General features: G+C 41.6%; 1 protein-coding gene across 4 annotated transcripts; it reads left to right on the forward strand.

Moving 5' to 3' along the window:
* Positions 1–2,912: 2,912 nt before the first annotated feature.
* Positions 2,913–26,258, forward strand: LOC134373699 (KRAB domain-containing protein 4-like). Of its 4 annotated transcripts, XM_063091697.1 has the most exons (7): positions 2,913–3,253; positions 10,226–10,356; positions 14,588–14,629; positions 20,676–20,802; positions 21,069–21,164; positions 21,249–21,324; positions 23,786–23,868. In XM_063091697.1, coding segments are annotated over exons 3-7 (309 nt in total). In that variant the 5' UTR covers positions 2,913–3,253; positions 10,226–10,356; positions 14,588–14,620; the 3' UTR covers positions 23,787–23,868. The 4 variants fall into 4 exon arrangements, with proteins under 4 accessions (XP_062947767.1, XP_062947764.1, XP_062947765.1 ...); XM_063091694.1 differs by lacking the exon at positions 21,249–21,324 and having other exon boundaries at positions 23,786–26,258; XM_063091695.1 differs by lacking the exon at positions 21,249–21,324 and having other exon boundaries at positions 10,297–10,356; positions 23,786–26,258.
* The last annotated feature ends 1,457 nt before the right edge of the window (positions 26,259–27,715 follow it).

The following is a 27,715-nucleotide window of genomic DNA, read 5'->3' on the forward strand; positions in this document are numbered from 1 at the left end:
ACTGCTAGTTATGTCCCGATATCTGTTCTCTCCTTTCAAAGTAACAGAACCTCCAGTTTTTAGCTAAGGAACATTTCCCTCCCAGAATAAAGACTCTATGTGCCAGCATTCTTTGTAGAAAGTAGTGGTCATATGACTAAGATCTGCCCAATGGGATATGAACAGAAGTGACTTGTGCCTCTCCTGGGTTGTGCCCCTAAAAGAAAGGGCATTCTATCCACTTCCTTTTTCCTACTTACCACTGGCTGAAATACAGATATGGTGTTGGCCATCTTGAATTACACAGATGACAAAAACACCTTATGGATGGCTGAGCAGTAATTTAGAAGGAGCCTCATTTTCCGGCTCCTTTGAAGCTACCTGGATGGTTGTATGATAATTAACGATGAATCTAAGGCACTTTTATTTTGGGATCTCTATTAGTACAGTTTAATATCCATGTCCTAAAATATATACTCCCATACATTTTTAGTTTTCCTTTCGTAGTTAAAATTAGAATGTTCCCCTTCCCCATTTATTTTAAAGTAGTTTCCATGTAATCTTGATGTTAGAAGATGATAGCTATGAGTTTTATTTTCTCTCTTACAGAAAAGAAAAGGAAAAATAGAATTAGTGAATAAATCTAAGACTTTATATTTGGAAAAACAAACAAGTGATAGAAAAATCTATGGTTACACTATTCAGTGCAAAAGAGAAACAAATTCTTGGAAAACTCTCTAAAAATAGATCCCTATACCAGCCAGCCACATACACACACACACACACACACACCAGAAATTGTAAATAATAAACATAAACATAATAAATAACTTACTCAAAAACTTGAAAATACTAATTTAAGGACAATTTGGAAGACAGAACATATTACCAGAATGGAAACAAAATAGGAAGAACAAAAATAAAACTCCAAAAGGCTTATCCTCTAAAAGTTTCTACATTCAGAAGTTTCATAAATGAATCTTCCTGAACATTTTTTAAGGAGGTCATTTCTACTGTTTATAATTCTCTCTAGAACAAAACACAAGGTAGAGATTTATGTAGTTGAATCTGCTAAAGACTCAAATCCCTGATATCCAAATCTGGTACAGGAAGTAAAAACAAAAGGAAATACAATATTTGTTATAAAAGAACAGGATTCCTTTTTTTCCCCAAAAAGAACATGAGTTGAATATTTATTTATTTAAAAAATCCTCACTGGCTGTATCCAAGAATGTAAAATAGATTAATTGATATAAAACTTACTGTTTGAACATATTAATAAGTAACTAAAATTATCATTTCAATAGTTTTTGAAAAATCATATGAAGACATTTATTGCTCCCTCTTCATACAGGATACGTGACATCATAAAGAATATCTATTTTAGCCTAAAGCCATAGTACTTGTTTGCTCAAACTCTACAAGAAATTCCATTAACATTGTAAAATAAGAATTCCAGTTTATTAACATTGTTATGTAATACAGGATAGCCCAAAGTTTTAAGCTTCAATAACTTCAAAGGTAAAAATGGTCAAGTGCACAAAAAGTATCTTTTTAAACTTTAAATTTCTTTTACCCTCACTTATGAGTACTTTGTGAATTTTGAATAATAAATTTATAATGGCAAATGATTATAGGACAAGGAGCGGGCTAATAAGGTGGCCACAATGAACAGAATCTACAGAAAAATGTTGACAATTTGTAGAAATAAACGAGGATCACCCAAATGAGAACAGGCAAAGGCTGTTTATGTAGAGGTTGCTATAGCTAGGGAGTCAGCCACCCAACCTTGCCTTTTGGCAGAGATGCAGACAAAAGCAGAGGGAGGAGTGGGAAAGCTTTACAGTGAACTTAATAGGAAGGTTTCAGGTATGCCCTGATTGAAGACTGTTGGCCTGGGGAAGCTGGAGGTGGCTATCTAGAAGCAGGACAAGTAAACAGTAGAAATCATTCCCAGAAAAAATATTTTTAAAATGTAAAAAATGTTATTGGTCAAGGGTGCACATTTGGCTTTCTCTGGTTGGTCCTGAGTTGGAAGTAGGGACAAAAATTAGGGAAGCTGTCGGTTATTGATTAAGTCCTGGCCATTTTGGGCCTGTGAGTACAATAGTTACTGTTTAGCTTCCTGTATTGTTTCTAGAGATACCAATCTGGTTTCCTGGTTTTTTTGTTGTAAGTAAGGGTTTCCTAGGTTTCCTGGGCCAATTGCAGCAGTGATAGGTCAGGTTATTTTTTTTTATATACTGTCTGGTTATTATCCCTTTCTATGTTCCCTCTCCCTTATGTATTACTTCATGATCACCTTATCCTACCATGAGCTACAGACATCATTTTTATACAGGGGTTACCTGAGACTTCATAATTGTTTCAAGGGTTCCTCCAGGGTAAATATTGAGACTGATTCCTCAACTATGAAATGGGGATAATGACACCTATTTCAGGGGTTGGTTGAGGCCTGAAGGATAGGCCTTTATTAAAAGTAAAATTCCTATAATAAGCCCCTCGGATAACAGACTCTCTAGGAACTAGGCCTACTGCCAGGCCCAGGTTGGACTTCTGAGTTTGGGGCAGGCATAATCCACCCCACAAGATGGCGCAGGGCTGGGAACCAATCAGATCAAATCTATTGGGACGCGCAAGGGCCAGCGCCAGCCTAGAGAGGTTGTGGAAGAGGGCACGTTCACGGACAGTTTGCGTGGCAACCAGCACCATGGAAGCAACACAGGGTTAGGCCACAGAGCCACGCTACGCCTGGCTGGCCCACGCCAGCATCCTCCCAGGCCGTGGCCGGAAGTGCATAGGGGCCGGCCGGAAGTGTCGCACCGCAGAGGCTGCTGGGAGTTGTAGTGCGCCCGGGGAGGGGGGCTCTTGCGCAGTGTTTTGAGATGTTGGACTCGGACGTGCGCACTTCCGGACCACAGGCTATTCACACTGCGACTGGGGACACGGGACCTGGTCTGCTCTGAAGTCCTTGTGACGCACACCAGCGAGGCTATTTATTCGCTCCAAGGCTGTGTTGAGAGTGCGAGTGTGGCCAGACCCACTTGCTGCATAGCCGGCTCGGCTCTGGCGGGCTGCTCCATCTGACGTCCTTCTCGGAGTGTCGGGGTGCTGTCGAGTTGGGCTGGGGGACTCTACAGGTAGTGGGTGCGGGAGCAGCGGCAGGCCTCTTGTTTCACTGCTCCTCTCTCTTCTCGCAGCTCTGCCTGGTCGGAACCCACCGTCTCCAGGAGGCTCGCGTGGGGAACCTACAGATGTGACAGGCTGGACGCAGGTGAGCTGGGGGCGCCTTGTTGCTGCCCTGAGATCATCCCTCTTCCCTTAGAGCGAATTTGTTTCTGTCCCTTGACCTGGAGTGTCTGTGCTCATCCCTACCCCTGAACTCCACCCGTGGCTTCTCTGGTGCCTGGGTCTCTGGAGGGAGGACCGCTGAGGAGATCCGCCCGCCTTGTAGGGGATACTTCTCTTTCTCTCCAATCTTCCCTCGCTCCCACGGACCCCACATCGCAGCCAGCGGTGTGCGCAGAGCTATAAGGGAAACGAGGGAAGCGTGTGAAATGGTTGTGATTTCAGGGATCTGGGCTCATTCAACAAACATTTATTGAGTGCCTGGGTCAGATACCCGGGAAGCCAAGGACTGGGTCCCGTCCTCGTGTGAGGTCCTGTGGAGATGTTGGGCCCGTTAACAAATAAGAGCGACCGAAAGGTAGGTACCCTGATAGTTATCCCTGTGGATGAATGGACACCCAGGGGAGGGAGGGTCAGTTCAGACCGGGGAAGGGGTGACTGCAGGTCAGACTTACAGAAAAATAAGGTCTGTGTGCGTGAAAAGGAGCAAAAAGATGTTTCAGGACGAAGGAGCAGCATCTGTAAGGGGTAAGAGCGTAAAACGTTGGGTGCTGCTGGAGGTGGTGCCGTGGAGGCGCCCCCGGGAGATGAGGCTGGGGACCGGTCAGCGAGCCGCGCCGGCAAGGCTCTGGGGCTGGGTCGAGGGGGGTGGTCTTCCTCCTGTGCGCGCCCCAAGTGCGGTACTGCGGGGCAGCAGCACGGTTACACTGGGTTTTGGTCACAATACACCGGCAGCAAGTGGAGTTGGTGAGGGCGGAACTAAGGCAGTGAGGAAATTGAGTAGGGAGATGGGTCTCAGATATGTGAAGCCGGGAAGCGCCTGGCCTGGGCGGTGAAGGTGGGACAATGTGAGCGCGCGGGTTTGCAGCCGATGGAGAAGGGAGGCGGCAGAGACAGTTTCGTGCAGACTATTTTTTTTTTACGGCACTTGGTGAAGAGAGGCGAGCAACAGGCGGGGTGGGATGTGATGCAGAGTTGAAAGAGGATTTGTGTTTCTTTGATGCTTTTCTGTTTAAGACTTGAGTTGGGGTGGGGTGGGGGAATGAAACCAATACTATGGTGTTAAACCTTGATAAGGTCAAATGTGTCAGTCTTTTCCTTGGGTCCTTTTTTTTTTTTTCTTTCATTTTTGTGTTATTTATTTTAATTTTCCCTCCAGTATGAATTCTGTTGTAAAAATGAAGAACATTACCAGAAAGCTTTCCAAAATTGCTAACGTTCATAGTTTATTCTTCCAGTGAGCATTTTTCGAGTTTCCTAAGGCATGAGTGTTTACTAAAAATACTCCTATATTTTTACATTCATACAGCTTTTTTGCCGGTGTGGGTTTTCACATGTACAGTAAGACTCGTAAAAAGGTTGCAGCATTTCCCTCATTTCCTACAATCACAGTTTCTCTGCAGTGGGAATTATTTTTACAACAGAATAAAAGAGCAAGGTATAAATATAAATGAAGTATTTCCCTTATTTCCAACATTGACAACATGTTTTTTGTCTCTGTGAGATTACCAAAGAATATTAACATATGAGGCAGAACTAAAACTTTCCTAAGTATCTTACCTGCATAAGATTTCTTTCCATTGCATGTTGTGACTTATTCACTAATGTCTGAAGGATTTTTAACATTTGTCACATTCTTGTTTCCGCTTACATATTAGGTTGTAAGGAATTTCTGAAGGCTTTCCCAGGTTTCTTACATGTATAGGTATCTCTTAAGTGAAACGTTTTAAATGTTGAGTTCAGAAAAAGATATGAGGAACAAGTGAGGGTCTTCCTGTGTCCTTTACATTTGTAGGACTTTATTCAAGTGTGAATTCTAATGTGGATATTGACTGAGCCCTAAGTACTGTTTTCCCATATTTCTTACATACTGAGGGCTTTTTTCCTGGGTGAGTTTCCAGTGTGCTATTAAAGCATGTGAAATATCTTAAGGCTGTATCTCATTCTTACCTTCACATGACTTTTACAGTAATTTTAGATATGTGAAACAGTGTTGAAACAAAAAATCTTTCCCACATCCTTACAACTGGAATGTTTTTCAAGTGTGAGTTCTTACACATTGCGTAAGGTATGAAGAATTACTGCTCTCCCGTATCCCTTATGTTAATGGAATTTCTGCCCATAGTAAATTCCCACGTGTTATCATAAGGTATTTTTCCAGATGAGTTTAGATATGAATACTAAAAGAACTCAATGCTGGAGAGTAAGCCTATGAAATGTATGGGAGGCATTTGCTTGTTCTACAGATCTTGACATATACACATGAACTGACAATGCAGAAAAGCCCTATGAATGTAAAGAATGTGGAAACCTTTAGATATTCTACATGTCTCATATTCACACATGAACTCATGCTGGGGAAAAACTGTAGAGATTAACAAATGTAGGAAAACATTCACTCAGTCTTCACCTTGGGTCTTATTGAAGGTGGTTTCCCCTACTGTATGTTTGTAATTCATTTTTACTATTTTTAATTAGTAATATTAGAATGTCTAAACACATAACTAATCTAAATATTAAATAAATAAAAAGAAACTAGAAAGAAAGAAGTACAAAGAAAGAAGCCTTTGTTCTCATTGTCCAGATTGAGCAAATGTTAAAAGTTTATTTGCTACAGATTTTTTAAGGAATGAAAACCTGATAAATACCATTGGAGCCCCTGTGCCCCCTCCCTCACTCAGAGGTAACAACTAAAATTGCTGTGTATCCTTTTATGTCTTTATTTACTTACTAGGTATGAATATAGACATAAACAATATATAAGGTAGTTTTGTGTGTTTATCACCTTTGCCTATGTTCCTTTGGATTGTTTTTTTCTTATGTATTTTTAGTATTTTTTTCACATATTCTAGATAAAAATCCATTTTGGCTTATACACATTGCTAAAATCTCAAGTAGAATCTGATAAAATACTTGGTGTTTCTCTGGGGTGTATTTTTGAGTATGGATCCATTTCATTTAGTATTTATTTTGGCTTTCTGTTTCTTTGTCAGTCAACTTTAGTAATTTATACTTATCTAAAAAGTTGTCACATTTAATTTAGAATTAAATTATTTATAGTAATCCCTTACAATTAAAAAACTACTATATCTGAAATCATCTCCTTTTTCACGTCTAGAAATAGTTTATTTTTGCTTTCTCTTGATCAATTGTGCCTGAAGTTCATCTATTTTATTTTTAAATACAAACCAAGTGCTTTTTATCAGTTCTAATAAGTCCTTTCCAAGAATGTTTTTTCTTTCTAGCTTTCTATTATAGCCCTAAGATATGTATTAAATAAAAAGACTGAAAACTAATGACATTCAACTCAGGAGGCTAGCACAGGAAGAAAAGAGTACCCTAAAAAAGTAAAAGAAAAGAAATGAGTATAAGCAGATATTTAAAAAGAAGAAATCGAATAGGAGAGCAGGTAAAAAAAAATTCCTGCCACAAATGTATTACCTAAATTTAATCCTGATGAAACATTGAATAAACCTAAATGGAGGAACATTCCACAAAATAACTGCTCTGTAGCTTTTCACAAAATGTCAGTGTTATGAAAGACAAAGATCGAGGAACTGTTCCAAACTAAAGAAGACCAAAGAGACACGAAGAGAATTGCAGTGCAGGATCCGAAATTTCCTTTAGCAAGAGAGAAGTGGTATTATTGGGACAGCTTGTGAAATCTAAATCATCTCTGTGGGTTAGACAATGGTATTGTGTGAGTGCTAATTTCCTGATTTTGATCATGATACTGTGGTTGTGTTAGATAGAATGTCCTTGTTTTGGGGAAATGCACATTGAAATATTTACACATGCACACACCCACACGGAGGGGAAGGGTGAGAAGGCTCAATTGTTATGTAAATGAGCCAGAGATAGCCTCTGTATAGTGACTCCTGTGTTGTTTATTTCTTCACAGGAGGTTGAGACCCATTAGCTCAAAAGCCCACCAACACTAAACTCCAATGTCAAAACATCCAGTTGTTTTAACCATAGCCCAAATCTAAAGATTTTTAGTCATTTACAGCCCTCCTGCTTTGCACGCCCTGGGAAACTGCCCCAACATCTGCTAGCCATAGATAAGACAAATCATGGCTATCAAGACACCACGTGGCTCTGCCCCAGAGATACCCTGGAGTTGCCTTGACCCCTTACTTTCTGGGTAGTGGCCCCCATGCCACAGCCCCTGGATGGGCTGTGAGGGGCTTCTCCTGTGTGCACATGTACTCAAGATCTTCTTCCTTCATCAGCCTGAAATCCCTTTAATGCCCTGTACAAATGTGGTTAAATGTTCATATTTAGGGGATCTAGATGAAGGGTGTTCAGGAATTTTTTGTACTATTCTTGGGACTTTAAGTCTAAAGTTGTGCCCAAATGAAAAGCTTAAAAGAGAAAACTAAAATTAATTCTTGGAAAGGATTTATTAAAATAATAAAATAATTGATTTGTATTTAAAACGAATAAAATAGACAAATTTCAGACTTGATTAAGGGTGGGTAGAAATAAACCATTTGTTAGACATGAAAAAGACAATTTCAGATACAGTAGTTTTTTTGAATTATAAGATTACTATTAATAATTTAATACCATAAATTTAAAATTAAATGGAACAATTTTCTAGAAAAGTATAAATTATTAAAATGAACTAACAGAAAACCCAAATGAACCTCTTGTACATGTTATAAAAATCACATTCTAAAAAAAATGAGTCTAGTTTTTCTTTGGCTGTATTTTTGAGTATGGATTAATTTCATTTAATGTTTATTGGTTTAAATATTTTTTGTATTCTTACTACTTTTATTGCCCTTTGTGTCAGCAAGTGGAATCTATGCAATATTGATTTCTTTTTTCTTTCGTATTTGTTGAAGTTTTTTTTTTTTTTTTTTTTTCGTGACCGGCGCTCAGCCAGGGAGTGCACCGGTCATATAGGATCCGAACCCGCGGCGGGAGCGTCGCCGCGCTGCTAGCGCAGCATGCTACCGAGTGCGCCACGGGCTCAGCCCTGAAGTTTGTTTTTTAACGTGAATTTTTATATATATCCCAAATGTGCTTAAAAAGAATGTATATTCTCTAATAATACAGTGCATTCTTCGGTCTATATGCAATAGATCAAGCTTTTAAATTGTTATTCACATCTTATACATTCTTACTCTTTTTTTTTTGTATTCTAGATCTTAGCTTCTAAAAATGTATATTACAATCTATTACCATGATGATGATTTGTCAGTTTCTCCTCACTATGTCTTTTTTGTATTATATATATTTGGAGTGCCTTTCCACTATATACATTTGTTGTTGCATACAGATCTAAGATAGAGTTAACATCTGTTCATTGCTTTGTCTCTTTGCAGTGGGTTGTTTTTTCTTGCTCTCTGCATGTTCAGTCTTTTTCTTGAAGGCTAGACTTGTGTGTAGGATGGCAGAGACCAGGGCATGGGCACGGTTCTGCTGGGCTGGGTCTGGGTGTGGAACAGGGAAGCATAGGAGAGTGACTGAGACCAGTCCAGCCCGGGGTCGAGTGGGCAGTGCATTTGTTGTTGCTGTGGTTACCTCCAGTGGACCACTAAGGCTTCACAATTCTCTAGCATCACTTGGTGCTTTGAATGGGGTCTTGACCATTCCCTGTGTTGTTGGCTGTTGCTTGCTTCTTAGCACTTGCTAGCCTGGTGCTTGAGGGGTGCTCTTTGTTATCTCAGTCTTAGGTGGGCCCCAGGTACATGAGTTTTAGTGATTCTGCCCCTCCTCCAGTGATAGGAGCTGTTTTAGCCAGTTTTGTGTTGCTATAACAGAACAAACTGAAACTGGGTAATTTATGAAGAAGAGAGGTTTATTTGGCTTACGATTCTGGGACAGCTGCATCTGGCACGGACCTCAGGCTGCTTCTACTCATGGCGGAAAGTGGCAGGGAGCCAGCGGGTACAAGCAGATCACATGGCGAGAGAAAGCAAGAGAGGAAGGAAGAGAGAGAGAGAGAAGGTACCGGGGTCTTTTTAAGCAACGAGCTCTTGTGGGAACTAATAGAGCGAGAACTCACTCATTAATCCCCCCTCCCCCAGGGAGAGCATTAATCCATTCATGAGGGATCTGCCCCCATGACTCAATCAGTTTCCAACACTGCCACATTGGAGATCAAATTTCCACATAAGTTTTGGAGAGCACAACACATCCAAACTCCATCAGGAGCCCTCTAGGCCTGAGCCCAGGACATATTCCTGCCCTTCTCCCATGGGGAGAGGCAGAAAGACTTACTCATGCTCTGTGGGCAACGGGGTTTACTTCCATTCCCCCAGCAGCTTATGGCTTTTGTTCCTCAGAAGAGAAAATTCTGGGTGGGGTTCGTGTGTTTCCCTCCATGGCAGCCACACCCCTCCTCCAGACCTTTCCTTCCAAGGGAGTCTCTCTGGGTCTCCTGCCCAGCCCTAATCCTTCTTGTGAGCACCCAGTGGTTGTCTGTATTGGTTTTCTATTGCTGTGTAACAGATTACCACAAATTTCATGATTTTGAAACACATCTGTTTATTAGCTCAGTTCTGTAGGTCAAAAGTCCAGGTGGGCTTGGCTGGGTTCTATGCTCAGAGTATCACAAGGCAAAATCACAGTGCCCGACGGGCCTGGCTTTTATGCAGAGGCTCTGGGGAAGAATCTGCTTCCAAGTGCACTCAGGTGGTTGGCAGAATTTGGTTTTAGGACTCAGGTCCCCGATTCCTTGCTGGGGCCTCTCTTAGCTCCTTAAGGCCACCTGTTTTTCTTCTCATGTGGTCCCTACATTTTCAAAGCCAGAAACAGAGTGTTGACTCCTTCTCATGTTTCCAGTCTTTCTGACTTTCCCGTCTGCCACCAGTTGGTTTCCACCTTGGAGTGAAAGTTCCCTGCTAATGTTTTCAATGTGAGCCTCACCATGTCATTTTGTTTCCAGGTTTCTTAGTGTCTTTGCAAAAGCTCAGGATCAGACTTTGTAACTAAGGTGGCTCCCTCCTTTCTGTGTAGTCCAGTGTCTTTCTACTCTGCAGAGAGTCTCAGAGGCTGAAGCTGAGCCTCCAACTGAAGGTAAGTTCTCAGCAAGAGAGCAGAACTTTTGTAACCAAGTGAATGTGCCTAAGTCCTCAAGGTCCAGGCATCCCAGATATAAGATAATTTTCATAAAGAAGACAACCCCAAGAAACAGGAGCCTACTTTGGAAAGAGAGGTCCCTTGTCTGAGACCTCTTTATGTAGTTTAGGGCTGAAGTTGGAGAGTCACATGGAGGGTGACAGCTACCAGACTTTGTACTAAAACAGCCCTGACCCACTTGCTGACAATGAATTTGGGTGATATCACACCAAGGGATCATCTAGGATTTAGCTGAGCGAAAGGTTCGCTAGGAGGAGAAAGGGCATTTTGCATTTAACATATGAGAGGGCATGAGCTAGGAGCAAGGGGGTCCCCCTGACTCTGGGAGGAAAGCCCCCCAACCACGGCTATCTCTATACTCACCACAGTGACTCTCACTCCCTCCTGTCTGTGCAGTGAGATTTTTAGCTCTGTGCCTCCCATTGTCACCTCCATACCTGCCTTCTAGGAATATGTCACCCCTCCTTATTGTACTGTAGTCAAGGCATAGAAGTAGCTTTCTTATTCTGAGAGTATTTTGCTTTTCCTTCTCATGTTAAAGACTAAAGAAAATGGGCGTGAGAAAGGTGTTCAGAGCTGCCCAGGTGACTAGAGGTCGAGCCAGCACTAGCGCCCAGGGTTCCTGTCTGCCAGGCAGGGGCTTCTCCCACTGTTCCACAATTCATCACTAAAACTTGCCCCTTCCCACCTTCCACCCCTTCAGATCTCCTCATGGATTTCCTTTCCTCCAGGGGAAGGACTTTGGTAGGAGCTTTGGGGAGCAAACACAGTAAGGTGATGGATTTATATTTCTACGAACAATTTAAATATTAAACAAGAAGCACGTATTTATTGTTTAAAAAATTAGAGAATGCCACTGCATTAAGGAAACAAAAATATCTTACTGTGCAAAGATAACCATTATTAACATTTTGTGTGTTTGCTTCAGAATTTTTTCTTTATAAATATATGTTTACAAAAACCCATTAAATGTGCTGTAGTTGATTATATGAAAAGGAAATGGAGTCAAGCTTTTGACTCACACTGTCGGGTTTGCCTTCCTATATTTCTTTCCTGGAGCTGTCATAGCAAAGTACCACAAACTGAGTGGCTTAAACAACAAAAGTTTATTGTCTCCCAGTTCTGGAGGCTGGAAGTCTGAGATCAAGATGTCAACAGGGCTGGTTCCTTCTGGAGGCTGAGAGGGAGAGTCTCTTCTGTGCCTCTCTCCAGCCTCTGGTGATTACTGGCAATCCTTGGCGTTCCTTGGCTTGTAGAATCATCAGCCCGATCTCTGCCTTCATCTTCATGTGGTGTTCCCCCCCTGTGTGTCCGTGTCCCAATTTCCCCTTTTTATAGGGACACCAGTCATATTGAATTAGGGCCCACACTAATGATCTTACTTTAACTTGATCACTTCTATAAAGACCCTGTCACCAGATAAAGTCACATTCTGAGGTACTGGGGGTCAGGACTCTGACATGTCTTTTTTGAGGGACACAGTTCACTCATAACACTATCAGGATGATATCTCAGGGAGACCCCATAGCTGCTCAGTCGCTTCAGGATATGATAAAGAATGATCTCGCCTTGCTTGCTGACAGTCTACACAAACATGTTACTCATGTCCAGTTTAAAGCTTCTCCTCTTCTCCCTGTGGAGCTGCAGGTCTGGGACCTCTCCAGGGGAAGGGCCTGGAATCTGTTCTGTTGCTGCCCCTCCTTGGCCTCTAACTCTTCCTTCTGTTCACTGAACCTCTGCTTTCTCCTCCAGGGCCAGGGGAGGAGGAGGGAAGCAGAGGAAAAGCAGCACACATTTTTTTCTTGCTTGATGCTATTCGTAGCTCTCACCTGGCTATCGCTGGCAGCCCTCACTTATGCAGGAGGCCAAATGATGGCTCTTTGTGGGGTGCATGGCCTCTGACACCAGCACAGGGCTCTCTAGCAGACTTCTGTGTCAACACCCTCCACCCACCCAGTGGTCCTCACCACCTCACCCTGGCAGGCAGCCTGCATGGTCAGTGTCCTTGCAATAATGCTCAAGCCCACTTAGCTTTCCCAGCATCCTCTTGACCCCCAGGAAACTCTGGCATCCTAGTTCCAGCCAATACTGGGAGTGCAGGTGGCTCCCCCTCCTGCCCCTTCTCCTTGCCTGGCTGCTGTGGGTGGCCTTGGCCAGCCCCGGACTTCTGCATCCTTCAGCTCTGAAGCTGCTCCCATTTGTCTGTGTTGACGTATGCCCCAAACTCCCACAGAAGCTTTATTGTGCTCCCCTCTAGTGATGTATGGGGTACCTAGGCATCTCTGCAGCCGGGCACATACCCAGCCTGGAAGTGCCGTGAGTGCCCCTCTTGCAGGTGCACTCCAGGCTCCTTGTCAATAGGCAACCCTTCAGTAGACAGCCCTCTGTCAGTCATCTTCCTCTCCCAAGGGAAGGAATTTGTTAGGGTGTGTAGACCAGCTCCTCCTTAGAATTTGGGGTGTTTGGGATTTAGCTAAACTTCCGAGGCACCTGGAAAAAAATCCCAACCACCCTCCTGTTACCCACCTATGAATCATACTCTTATGTCCCCTGCTTTGTTCATGTACTGGTGTTGCTGGATCTTACCATGTCAAGTTATTTTCTATAATATATTTAATTGGTTCATAGCTTGGCATGCTTTAATTGTATCATTAACTTATTAATCATAATTTATTAGTTTATTAATCATTCTCTATTTTTAAGCTCTTAGATAGTCTCCAATTTTAAAAAATACCCTCAGGATTATTTATGGAATTAGTGTAATTCCATGGAGTGTTAATGTCTCTGCAGAATTCTTGGGTCCAACTTGGGGACAGAGGACACCAGGGCCACGTCACTGACTCTGGTGTGTCTCTGTTCTGAGCAGCAGCGCTCCTCAGGTCAACCTGGAGTCTGCTCAGGAGAGTGAGGGTGTAGGGTCCAGCTGATGCTTCCAGCTCTAGGACATCTGCTCCTGAGTCTTCATGCTCCTGTTCCCTGAGAAAGGGAAGAGCATACGAAAGTCATCAAATCTTGTTCAGTGTCATGTAAGTGGCAGAGCCAGACCAGTACTGCTTCCTGGGCAGAGACGAGCACAACTTAGCCAGGCCAATTCCTGATAAAAGTTATTGTTGACAAACTGTGACTATGAGCAGACAAACAAACAAAACTTAGCAGGATCCATGGGTAGAACTGAGTGTCCCAGGTTAATAAATCCGCAGTTGCCTCAGCCGAGCTCCATTTAATGAACTATGCTTACAAGAACCCATTTTTACATTTTCCTGTGAATTTCTTCTACTCTGAGGGCAGGACGGGGACAGAAGCTTTGGGTTAGAAGGTGAATTAAAAAAAAACTCATAACTGAAATACCTGATTGTCATAGAAAATTTTCAAAAGTTCATCTAAGGCAGGACTGGGGACAGAAGCTTTGGGTTAGAAGATGAGTAGGCTACAGATATTTTAAAAGTTACTTTAAAAAAATCATATCTGAAATACCCAATTGTCATAGAAAAGTTTCAAAAAATCGTCTAAGTGCAAAGAACAAAATTAAAAACGATCATTGCCCTACTACCCAAAGTTAACTACTACCAGAATTTTGTCTCTGCCCTTTCAGAGATTATCCTGTATGAGTGTGTGTGTGTATGTATCTTGGATCAAATAGTTTTCAGCTACCTTTTTCAATTATCAGTATGCTATTAATAAATAGTTTTCTATGATTTTACTTTTATTAACTACATAATGTTTTTCCTTTTGGATATAGTATGTTTATTTAAGTAGTTCTCTATAGTTGGATATTTAGTTATTTCTGTTTTTTCAGGGTTTTACAAGTTGTAATAAATATTTTGGCAGCTAAATATTTGCCTGAACTCACAACTTTCTTAGAAATATTTCTGTTAATTAAATTTCTGTGTAATGGGGCTGGAGAATTGTAGTAAATTACACATTGATTACTGAGGTGAAGATATGCATATTCATTAGTAAAAAACCAAAAAAATCCAAGTTCAAGCCTCACAAGATTAGGTCCCCCTCACATTTCTAAGGTGAGGGCTTTGCTCTGATAATGAGGCTCCTTTGGAGAAGCCCTTTGTCCATGTGTGCCTGGGTATCCTAGTTATTGCTGGGGATGCCCCAGGGCAAGCTCAGCCTTTCACAACTTCTTCTCCCCCCACCCCAATGTCTACCATTGCAGGTGTCTACTTGCTCAGAACAGCAGAGGAGAACCATGTCCCAGGTGAGTGTGGCATTTCTTTACACTGCATTTTGTTTTACCAAGGACTTCAAGAATGCATTACAAGAATGCAGCCAATAAAACAAAATACAAACAGATATCAGGCTCAGTGAAAACATGAAGAGAATGGAAGATCTGGGCCAAGGCAAGGACAGGGTAGATACACTACAGTGGCTGTCAGAGTTATTAGATGCCCTGTAAATTTATGCCTGCCATTTCAGTCACTTTAAAAAGGCCAGCAGATCCCATCCAATCTATGACTTGCGTTGTCTGTTTGAGATAAGCCTGTCAACTTCTCAGGGGAAATAAAGCTTTTTTGGGCATTTCGAAATTTATTTGATGAATCTTCATATGCGAGATGTAGCAGGAAGATCTCTCAGTAATAACAATCTTGAAATAAACGTAACAACAAATCTCTTGTGACTTTTTTTTCATCCAGTATAAACAGTGAATATTACGCCAAAGGAGACAATCAAAACACTCAGGTCTACAGAGATAGCCTTGTGGGTTCCAACTGACCCATATAGAACACTGCATTATCCAGGGAAATGAATGAAATTGCATGTTCTTCAATTTATTTTCCATAATAATTTTTAACATAGATGGAGAGCAAACTTCTTGAAGTTTCAATCTTTGGCAGTGGTGTGGAGGGAAGATAGTCTGGACTCTCCTGGCCTTTTCTCCTCACATCTGAGGCCTCCCCTCCCTTGTCAGGGCTCAGTCCTCAACTGTCTGCCCTTGGCTTCCTTGGAGTGTTTTCTCACTTGGTTGTTATCTGTCCTCAGAGGTCAGTGACATTGTCATTTTCCATCAGCCTGTCGGCATTCTCAAATTCCTCTATTCCTAGGGGGCCTCTTTTTACCCTGGGTTCTAGGAATGCATGAATGTGAAGTGCACTGGTCAGAATCCTTGAAGTTGTAAGAGCCAGAAACCCAACCAGAACTAGTTTAGGACAAAATGAAATCTCCAAGGCAGCACCTGAGCTGTGGGAAGAGCAGATTTGCAGTAGGGGTTTGGAGACACTTGCATCCAGGAACCCAGATAGCGTCCAGGAGTCCTTCTTGTGCCCTCGTTCCTGCTTCTGTGATTTCCTGCTCTCATGCTGACTTCATTCATGTGGCCAGAAACAGCATGGCCACAGCTTCCCCACCTCACATGTACAAGTCCTGCCAGAGAAAGGGACTGAGTCTCCTTTCGTAAATACAGTTTGAAAGATCTTTGGGAAAGATTCGGATTAGCCCAGCTTAGTTTGGGTTTAGGCCCTCTCCGTCTGGTCAGCCGTGTGCAGGGATCAAGGGGCTGGGTCCATGACTGGGAGCTCCTAGGAGCACCCCATGTTTGGGAGGGGCAGGAGGGGTTAGTCCCAGAGGAAGATGAGGCCTTGTGGACAAACATTACGACTGTCCACTCCAGAAAGAACAGCATTCACAGGGTCTTGGTTTCTATGTCTGTGCTTAATAAAGCTAGGACTATTTGTACGTTTGACATCAGAAGCTGCTTAGGCCAGCACGAGAAATTGAAAACAAGCTGGTGATTCCACAGCCTTCTCCAAGGAGAGAGCTGACTCCAACCGTATGTGAAGCTGCAGGTTTCACTTGCTGTCTCTCTTGGAAGCTGTTGTGTTGTAGGAAACCAAGTCTCACTGGGAACTTCTCCCTCTTAGGGCAATCCGTAATGAAGGTAATAACAATAAAAATTAGAAAACTCTGTTGAGCACTTACGTGTTGGTCTATGTGCTTTCCATATGTCATTTCATGAATAAACCTGTGAAAATAAACCCTTATTACAGATTCATTATTATTATATATATATATGAGAGTACTTCAAAAAGTTTGTAGAAAACATAAAAAAATAATAAAATCTTTGTGTGAACGTTTTGAAGACCCCCTCATATATATATATCCCTCCTCCCCACATTTTACGGATGAACAAACTGAGGCTAGAGATATTAAGCAAGTTGCTTGAGGTCTGACATCAATGAGGTGGCAGAGTTGGGATCTGATTGCAGACAGACTGTAGAGCTGGGTCCTTCATGATTGACCTGAACTATAAGTTTATCTTCTAATACTTTGTGCTCATCAAAGGGATATAGCAGTATTTGTGCAGTCCACTACCACACAGTAGCCATTAGCTACATGTGGCTGCCAATCCCCTGAAGTGCAGTTAGTGTGACTGAGGACCTGAATTTTTAATTTACATTTAAATTTAAAAATGGAACCAGGAGAAAATATTTTTCTGTTAAATGCTACTTTATCATGTTAATAGGACTGCATTTTATTGCAACCATTTAAAATATGGTGTCTTAATTCAGGATGTGCTGTACGTATAAAATACACACCAGATTTTGAAGATGTGGAATGAAAAAAAATGAAAGATACATGAGTGATTTTTAAATAATGATTATATATTGCAGTGATAATATTTTGGATATATTGGGCTAAATAAGAGATATTATTAAAGATAATTTAACCCGTGTCTCCTTTTACTTTTTAGGAAAATGTTGACTGTTGGGAAATTTTAAATTATACATATGGCTCGCATTCTGTGTTTCTGTTAGACAGGACAGGTTTAGGGGGTGACAGGACAATATTGTTTTAAGAAGTCATTGGCTTAAGCCATCTTTAGTCCTTAATCATAAAAAACTAGACATTAAGGCGTCATCTTGGAATAAAGCCCAGGCTCCTTAGCATGGTCAGGGCTCTCCTTTCTGACCTCTGCCACAGTAAGAAAGGCCTCTGACCCTCCCACGTGGTTCTTCACAGTACTTAACACAGTTTGCAATCGCATTTATTTATTATATGATAATATCAGAATCCCCCAAATGATATAATTTTACCATCTCATCTTTTTAACATTTAAATCTTAATCCAACTTAGATTTTTTTTTAGTGAGGGGTCTGGCGTAGATACCTGACTTAATTCTTTTCCATTGCCCCTGCACAAGATTACTTTATTTCTGCAGTCATTTGAAATGTATTCCGTATCATTTAATAAATTCCCATAGAGTTCTGAGTCTTTCTGTGTTTAGTGTTTGTTGACCTGTTTATCTGTTCCTTTTCCAAATTCATGCCATTCTTGCTCCTAAAGCTTCACATTATCTTTTGCCTTCTGGAGGACTATTCCTCTAATATTCTGTTGTTGTTGTTTTTAGTTTTGTTTTTCCTCTAAATAGTTTTTGCTATTCTTCAGCATTCTTTTTGGATTGGAGGAGTGGTTGAGCAGGGGTCTTTTAAAAAAAAAAAGTTGAAAAATTAATAAGACACATAAGTGCAAAGGATAATATATCAAGAGACCCTATACCTGTCACTCGAACTGAATAAATGTTAATATTTTGTCATGTTGCTTTCAGATCTTTTGTTTTAAAAGAAATAAATCATGTCAGACAATAATATTAATAACAGCAGCCAGCACTGAGGACTTCAGTAATAAGTATTCTATGTGTGCTGACTCATTTAATAGTCAGCATTCTAGAAGATAGAGCATTTACATTGTTCTCATTTTGCGAATGAGGACATTAAGGCTCAGAGAGGGAAAATAACTTATCTAAGGTCACACAGCCAACAGGTGGTAGGACAGGGATTTGAACCCAGGCAGTCTACCTCCAGAGGCTGTGCACTTAGCCTGTGCTAGTCTGCTGCTCAGCTGACATTCTTTGTGTTCCTTTTTCGCATCGCATTCCATATTTTCCTTCTTTCCTGGAGACAAACACTTCTGTGAATTTGATATTTTCCTGCCCATGTTTTTAATATTCCTAGTGCATATTTACATAGCTATAAGCAATCTACAGTATTCAGAGTGGTTTTAAATTTTCATAAATGGTATAGTATTGTAGGTAATATTCTGCAGCGTACTGTTTTCACCTATCATTATGTTTTCAAGAGCTGTAGAGCTATCCATGTTTGAGTGGTAAAGATCAGGTTCATTCATTTTAGCTCCTATATCCTATATTTTCATCCCAGACCCTATAGGTAAACATTGTAGATATCTTCTCCTTTTTTTTTTTTAATTAGAAACATTGCTATCATTTCCATCTCTGTTCAACTCTCTTTGGGCAACTGGTGTTGTGAGGGTTTTGCTAGAGGATATACCTAAAAGCAGAAACCTAGGGGTTTTTTCTTTTTGTTTTTTTTGCTAGCCACTTCGCTGTTACCAGCACTACATTCTAACCAACTGAGCTAACTGGCCAGCTGGAGTTTTTGATTTTAGAGGTGGAGTATCCCATATCTGAAATGCTTAGGACCAGAAGTGTTTCAGATTTCTGATTTTTTTTTTTTTTTTTTTGATATTTGCAGAATACAGACTGGTTAAGCATCCCTAATTCAAGAATCTGAAATCTGAAATACTCCAGTGAGCATTTCCTTTGAGGGTCATGTCAGTGCTCACAATGTTTCAGATTTTGGAGCATTTTGGGTTTCAGATTTTCAGATTAGGGGTGCTCAGCCTGTACTAAGTATTGCTAAATTGCTCTCTGAGGGACATGCATCAGTTTACACTCCCACCCACAGGGTCTGCGCCTCCATTTTTTCCAGAGCCTTGAGAACCTTGGTTCTTTCAGTGTGAAATGCCTTGAAAACTTACCCTGACACATTTTGCTGATTGGATAGATGTGAAAAGGGTTTTTTTTTTTTTTTAAGATGACCGGTAAGGGGACCTTAACCCTTGACTTGGTGTTGTCAGCACCACACTCTCCCAAGTGAGCCATGGGCCGGCCTGGGTTTTTGATTTTTTTTTTTTTAATTTTCTAAAATTTGCATTTTTCTGATTACTAATTACATTGAGCACCATATCATTTTTTTTTCTTTTTCTATGAATGGACCGTTCCATCCTTTATGCATTTTCCCATACAGTCATTTGTCCTTTGATGTTTAGGAGTTCCTGTTTCCAATTCTAATCCTTTGTCAAGTTATGTTCTTGAAAATTTCTCCAGGTTTTTGCTTTTATTTTAACTTTCATTAAAGTGGCATTTGTATAAATTATGATGTGGGTAAAATGGCCTGCCTTTTCTTTTGTGATCTTTGCCTTTCGTGACTTAAATCCTTATTTCTGGTCAACAAATATGTTCTTTTATGTTTTCTAATAGGTATAAATAAAAAATGTAAAAATTTGGGTCTTTTATTCATTGAGGGAGAACCAAGCCCTGTTCTGTGTCTGTGCGGTCCTTTCTCTGAATTCTTCTTGCTGCTGCTTTAACTGTGACCACCATATCTGATGCTGGTGATCAGAATTCTGCCCTAATTTATCTTCTACTTATTCTCTCTTCCACTAACTCCCACCTTCCACATCAACATGGTCTTTTGTAGTTCCTTCCCTTAAATACGGTGATATGGTAATCCCCATTGCCTATAGGAAAACAACAACAACAACAAAAAAAACCCTTAATTTGTCCTGTGATCTGCTTGAGTGCTCTCCCTCCCTGTCTCTCTCTGTCTCTGTCTCTCACCCCTTATACCCTATATCGTCAGTCTCAACTCTTTGCATTTCCTACCAGGCTTTTCTTTGACTCCCTCATTCATGCCAGGCCTCTTGACAGGGATATCCTTCAGACATCAGCACACTCTGTTTACCTTTGATGATTCTGCTCGAATGTGACCTCCTGTGAAGTTTAACTTGACATCAGTACGTCAGATTTGACTGCTGCCTTCCCTGTGCCTGTTCTGTACTTAAGTACTCTTCTACTGCAGCCTTCAGTGTAATCTTGCTATACAGCTACTTTTATATGTTCATTTTGCTCCACCAGACTCTAAGCGCCTTTAGAACAGGAGCAGTGTTGCATTCAGCTCTTGACTCCCAGCACCTCGTAGAATGCCAGTCGCATGCCAGGTCTTCAGCAGATACTTGCTCACTGAAGGAATGGAGATCCGGTAGTGAGATCTTTTCTAATGATCTTTTCTGTCTCCTGCAAAGTGTAGTACAAAGTTAGGGTGTGCCAAACTTCCTATATAACATGGGGAAATCTGACTTCCCAAGGTGGTAAGATCAATCTCCGCTATGCCTTTGCCATGACACTCAGTGTCAACCACTCCAGATTAATCAGGAATGTGCTCTTCCAGGAGTCACTGACATTCAAGGATGTGGCTGTGGGCTTCACACGGGAGGAGTGGCAGCAGCTGGACTCTGCGCAGAGGAGCCTGTACCGGGATGTGATGCTGGAGAACTATAGCCACCTGGTCTCAGTGGGTGAGGAGGGATTTCCTGTGGCCCTCAGATTATGTCTGGGTACCTTTCCTTTCTCAGCTATGTAAAATTGTGGGTCCTCTTACATACTAAGAGTGTTTGGCCTTGGGTTTCAGTGGCCAAAATGTCTCCATCTCACTTGGAGTGTTTGAGAAGTTACCTCCCAAGTGAAACATCTGGTCTTTGGCTGAGATGTCAGCGTGGCCTGAACCATCTGCTTGCTTAGAAGGTGGCTCAGCACAAATTCTGTAACTATTTCTCATGAACAGGGTGTCTGGTCAGCAAACCTGCTGTGATCTCCAGGTTGGAGGAGGGGAAAGAGCCATGGATGGAGGAGGAGGAGATGTGCAGATGGGGCTTTCCAGGTGAGAGAACAGCCTGCGGGGGGACCATGGGGACAAGCCTCCAGGAAGTCACAAAGTAGAACCTTGGATGTTTTCTTGTTTCAGGCAACTGTTTTTTAAAGCCTTGGATCTTTGCAAGCAGCTGTGGACATTTGGCCCAAGACCTTAAGATGCCCAAATGGTTCCTGCTACCTGCACACATCACACATCACTACACGACTGCTTTCCTTTCCCTGGATTTTAGACAAAGGCATATTCTGTTTTCATCTATCCTTTTCTTCTGCCTTGCTGTCCCCACTAAGATGTTTCTTGCTCGCTCAGCCTTTCTCTAGAATCCCGAGTCTTACACTTTGCCCCATGCTTATGAAATAGGCTTTCTCGTGTGTTCATGGATTCATAGATTTGCCCTCTTTTAAAATTGCTGCTATTTTGTGCCACTCGTTTTTCTTTTAGTTAAATTTTCTTTCCTTTCTTTCACCGTGAAGTACCTTGAGAACATATTTTCCACACCTGTATTCTAGTTCGCATCCTCTCCTTCACACCTGCAAGCAGGTAAAAGCCATTCCTCTACTTCAGTGTGAATTGGTGGTTTAAATCCCTGCTGTCCCTCTTGTGTTGCATTTATTCAGGTCAGTCACCTAGTTTCTGCCACAGAAGATGAAGTGGGTGTGTTGTCGAGAGCTGGCATAACCTTTTCTATTAAAGTGTAGTCCATTCTCACATGCTCCTTGTCGGGGGGCAGTGGGCTATTTCCTACTCTGCTTCTAGCTCCATAGCTCGGTCACCATGGAGTTGCTGAGTCTTCTCATTTTGCCATCTTCTCCTTTTGATGCCTTAGGTCCTGATTTTTCCCCCTTTTTAGAAATTCCTTTAATCTCCCTCTATCTTTTCCATTTCTTCTAATGTCATCCCAAAACATATCATATGCCTAAATGGTCTAAGTACTAGTTGGCTCTTCCAATTCCATTAATGGAATTATTGGATCAATAATTCTGTTGTTGATCTTGGGTATTAATACCAACTTTACTTACTTAGTGTATCTGATTATTCTGGTACCAGCCTTAGTATGTTACATTTTATGTGACTTTTAAATCCCTCTTTTTTTGAAACCATGTAATATGGCCCCATTCTGCCTAGTAGGTTATAATGGCAGCTTTTCGCCCATCTCTTCATAACCCCATGGGAAGAAGAGCCTTTTTTTTCTTTTGTCCTTATTCCTCTTTTTTTCAGGACAAGGATTCTTTTTCAAGCATTTGCCCGGGGCAGTTGTTATTAATCAGGGATCCATACACACCAGAATCACCTGGGGAGCTTTAAAAATGCCTCTGGCTGGGCTCAACTCCAGAAAATTCTGATGGGGGAGATTAGTAGGTGATGGTTTTTACCTCTTAGGAATTCAGCATTGGGCTTGGGAACTTCTAAATAGAGGGTGACATCTTGCATTGGATATAGGTGCCAGATGTGAAGCCACAGGCAGAGTTTGTAGTTAAAATGTAAATGAAAATAAAAGCTTTTAAGGATCTAAGCACAGGATAAAGAATCTCAAAATCAATTCCACAGTGATATGGACACCAACATGTACAAGGGGATGAACTGGTCCGCAGCCAAGTTCATCAAGCATACAGAAAGGGGCCAGATGAGGATTTGGTTGTCAGCCAGGTCTGGTGTTGAGGAAGTGTGACTGAATAAAACGGTAAGGCAGGCGTCAGAGGACAGAGGGAGTCTGATCCTGGAGGATAGCTGTGCCTAGTCTTGTGTTCTTCTACTGGACATAATAAAGATCTGTGGGTCCACATGAGGATACATCACTGCGGAACAGAGCTCTGGATCTGAGGTCATTCCTTTAACAGTAAAGGATTCAAGCTTTGAGAAAATTAATTTGGTATATGCAGAATGAAGGGGAACCTAAGGTGGGGAGGGCACAGCAAGTGCAGGTTTGTAACCCAGGAATAAAGTAAGGGACTTACAACCTCTTTCCACCTGCGTCCTTTGCTTAGATTTCCTAAACACCCTTCTCTCTCAGTCCCTCTGGAAACCCTAATCTTTCATCTTTGCTCATATTTCCTAAATACCCTCTTTCCTATGGGCCCTCCTTGTTATGTCTTCTTCCTCATCAAGGGATATGCTTGAGCTGTCCACTTATGGCTTGTCATAGCCAATTATGCCTGAATCTTCCCAGTTCTGCATTCAGTGATGTCATCAGGGTAGCTTGCAACTGGCCACAGCAGGGGAGTGTTTCCACTGAGGAAATGGTAAATGCTGCAGTTCAGAGCCTCTCCCCCCTGTACCCTTCAGTGAGCTGCTTCTTCAGTACATCAGTGGCTGGAATCCACCACCTTCCCGTTCTTCTTTCCTGCTCACTTACTTGTGTCTGTTTCTTCTCGCCAGTCTTTCACGTCAAACATGTTAAAGGCAGAGCTACTTACGTTCACTGTCAATGTTTTATCCCTATTTTCAGTATTTTTTTCTTTTCAAAAGCCAAGAGGCCAGAAAGTGTTTGTAGTAGAATTATTATTATGTTAGTCTGGGCGATTAGGCTTGAAAACACAGAATTAATCCTCCCTTCAAACATTTCTGAAATAATTCTATGATATGACACTGGGAAGATTAACAAGTTTGTGTTATTTATGTATTTTTTCTAGATGAAGTTTGGCACGTTGATACCCAAGTAGATAGACAACAGGAGCACCAAGACAAAGCTTTGGGGCAAGTTGCAGTTCTAGACAAGAAAAAAAATGCAGTTCTAGACAAGCCCGAAACAGGGCCCCGTGAGTGTAATGTACCTGAAAAACAATCCCATCAGGACACAAACCTTGTTCTGTCAAGACAACAGGGCCGTACATGTGACTCATGTGGAAAGACTTTGAAACATGACGTGGACTTTACTCCTAATGCATACCTTGCAAGAAGGAGATTTGAGTATGATGGACATGGGAACTTATTTCTCTATCCTAAGCTTGAAACTCCACATTCTGGAGGGGATCCACGTAAATGTGACCAGTGTAGAAAAGCTTTAAGCCATGACAAAGCCCTTAATGCAGATCAGGGAACCAAAAGTGGTGAGAAACCCCATGCATCTACTAAATGCGGGAAAGTCTTCTCCCGCAGGTCAGAACTCATTGTACATCACAAAGTCCACGGAGGTCAGAAATCCTATGGGTGCAGCGGACACGGGAATGGTTTCAGGGAGAAGGTTTGCCTCAACAAACAGGGAAATCGCACAAAAGAAAAACCCAATGGAGACAGCAGTTGTGGTAAAACAGCCTCCCAGAAGACAGGCCTCTCTGTACCTGAGATGATCCGTGCTGGAGAGAAGCCTTATAAGTGTTTGGAATGTGGGAAAACCTTCTCCCACAAATCACGTCTCATTGAACATCATCGATCACATACGGGAGAGAAGCCGTATGGCTGCAGAGAATGTGGGAAGTCTTTCTCCCGGAAGTCATGCCTCATTATACACTATAGAATCCACACGGGAGAAAAGCCCTATGGCTGCAGTGAATGTGGGAAAGCCTTTTTTCAGAAGTCACACCTCATTCTCCATCAGAGGACTCACACAGGAGAGAAGCCCTATGGGTGCAGTGAATGTGGGAAAGCTTTCTCCCAGAACTCATGCCTTATCATACACAAGAGAACTCATATGGGAAAGAAACCCTACGAATGCTCCGACTGCGGAAAGACCTTCTCCCAGAAGGCAAATCTCATTCGGCATCATAGAATTCACTCTAGGGAGAAACTGGATGAATGAGAGCAAAAGTTACATCAAGAAGTCACAACCTATCTAGAGACAGAAACCTGTGGATGTGGAAAAGCCCTCAGCAAGAAATCCAATGCCACTGTGTACAGAGATCCATACTGAGGTGAGATTCTGCCAACCTGGTGAATTAGGAAAAGCTTTGTTCTGTTAAAACCAATGATGGAAGGATACTGATGGGCTAGAGTGATGTATTTTTATAGGATATACTTGATTATAAAGGGCATCTATGTAAACTGTGGATATTGAGCTTTTAAATATAGGAATAAATTGTATCATTAAGATGTAATAAGCATCAGAACAATCCCAGAGGTATATAGGGGTTATGTTCCTGTGTATGCTACATAAAAATTATTTATTTTTGTGTTTCACTGGTGAACTGAACCTAATTGTGAATTTTGTATATGTGTATACCGTATTATATAGAATAATATCTATCAAGACGTTCTACACTAAATTATACCATTCTGTCTTTGTAATATATATTATAACTGGAATGATATGAATTAATTATTAAACCTGAAGTCCATATACAGTGCCACATACTATTTCTACTGTTGATTCCTGGCAGGTATTACAGAGCACCTGAATCTGGAAGCCAACCATTTCATAACATCTTCTGATATCTCTCAGTCAACTAGTTTTAAGTTATATATTAAATGTATAAGGTTAATACTCCCTTTTCTGGCAATATGGTAAACTGTCTTAAGTGAACCCTTCTGATATAAAAAAAAAAATAAAGGAAAATAAAAGGCTAACATTCTTTTAAATGCATAATTCAGCTTGCAAGAAAATAAGAAGTTTCCAGTTGCCAGCTATGTAGGGGGAACTGAAAACCAGGAATAAAGTTTGTGAGGTGATGCTGTAACTGCACTTTGGGTTTATTTGTTTACCCAGAAGCTTGGGTGTTAGAGATGACAGGAACACAAGAGACCAGGCCCTGGGGCCCCAGAAGGCAGGGAGTTGGCTCTGAAGTAGCTCATCAATTCAGAACTTTTGGAAGTCTGTACATACAGGGGAAGGGTAGACCAGAGACAGAAAGCTTGTCTGTCTCTCTTTGGGCTCTGGGTAGGGTAAGAATTTACCTTAATGAATCAGAAGCATTGACCTGCATCTCATACAAGTTAGGATTTTGAATTTGCTGTATTCATGTCCTGAGAAATTGAACAATTAACAAATGTGTCGTGGTCTTTGAAACAACTTGCAGAAGCAAACACAAAATGTTTTTGGAGGAGGACATCCTCAACTCATGCTTCTCAGGATTCTGACACACAAACTCCAGCTGAGTTCATTTCATGTGTGGGCAGGGGCCATATAGGAAATCTCTGTACCTTCTTCTCTGTTGTGCTGTGAACCTAAAATTGCTCTAAAACATAAAGTCTTTTTTTTTTAAAAAAAAAGAATAGTTGTCCTAAATCTCTTTTGGGGATGGGATGGGGGGGATCACTTTCATCATACTTGTAGGATTTGGGGAGGAGGTTGGGAGGCTCTTGGGCTCCATGGTTAGGGCTTCTGTGAATATCAGGTTCCTGAATGCCAGCTTCAAGGAGAAGCAGAAGGCGAGGATGGGGACGCATACTGGGAAAGAGACTCTTTCCCAGGACTTTTGGGGTGGCTGATAGGTTCATTCATGGTCTTCCATCTTGCCTGCCCAGATATAATTCTTCTCAGGTTCCAAATCAGCCTTTATAGATGTACACTTTTTTCCAGCCAGGAGGTTAGGTGGGCTGAATTTATCTGCACAGTCTGCCTGTAGGACTTCTGGTTCCTGAAGAGCCCTGTAGGAGATATTTTTAGGCTGAAGATAGTCCTTAGTCATATCTTAGGGAAAAGTTCCTCCAATGGAATCTAGGACACGGGCCTTGGGGATGCAATTGGGGTATCGGGTTTTCTGAATACAGTTATTTATAGCAAGTTAGGAGCCTGTTAACTTTCAAGGCCCCTTGGCATTGGTAAGTTGGCCCAAGAATTGCCAACTGGTTTCCTCACAGCCAGCTCTGATGCTCTTAGAAAAAAGACACCAGAGGATGATTCAATCTAGTAGATTCTTACTCTTGGTAGGATTCAAGAGCTGTGTCCCCGAACAACCCAGAGCTTTCTACAGTTTATTCCTTTGTCAAATATTTATTAAGAACTCCTAAGTTCATGGGTCTTGCAATATAAGAATAGTGTCTGAGATCTGGCTTTAAAGATCTCACAGTCTGTGGGTGGTAGGGTGGGAAATAAGACAGATGGCTAAAATATTTTAACAATAGTTAAAACTGAGAGGCAGAAGAGAAAGGTACCAAGGACAGCTTCACAGGGAAAATGGTATCTGAGTGGATCCCCGAATAATACAAGGGATTTTTGTAGGAGGAAAGGGAGAAAGAATATACTGGGGACGGGAAGCTGCGTGAGCAAAGGCATAAAGGCGTGTGAAGTCTTGCCTTATGTTGTGACTAGCTTGAATCAGCAGTAGTTTATTTTACATACAGTAGAGTCACAAATCTTAAGTGGCATCTTGATGAAGTTTTCCATGTGCACATGCTTGTATATTACCATCCAAATCAAGATATTAAACATTTCTAGTGCCCAGGCAGTCTCCCCTGTGTCCTCTGCCAACCCACATTACCCTAGGTAACCTCTATTATGACATCAACCATCAGTCACCATCGATTAGTCTGTCATCAGCCTATGTTTAGATGGAACCATACGGTATGTATTCTCTGTGTCTTGCTTCTTAGACTCCTTAGTACATCTGTGAAGCTTTTAGTTTTTGCTGGCAGCAGTCGTTCATTCTTTTTCATTGCTGTGTAGTGCTCCATTGCATGAATATGCC

This window comes from Cynocephalus volans, chromosome 3, assembly GCF_027409185.1.
Source record: "Cynocephalus volans isolate mCynVol1 chromosome 3, mCynVol1.pri, whole genome shotgun sequence".
Lineage (NCBI taxonomy): Eukaryota > Metazoa > Chordata > Mammalia > Dermoptera > Cynocephalidae > Cynocephalus > Cynocephalus volans.

Excerpts from the sequence above, each read along its gene's own strand:
- LOC134373699 (XM_063091694.1), top strand. Across the intron at positions 20,803-21,068 it reads TAGCCACCTGGTCTCAGTGG|GGTGTCTGGTCAGCAAACCT; the intron begins GTGAGGAGGGAT and ends TCTCATGAACAG. Across the intron at positions 21,165-23,785 it reads GTGCAGATGGGGCTTTCCAG|ATGAAGTTTGGCACGTTGAT; the intron begins GTGAGAGAACAG and ends TATTTTTTCTAG.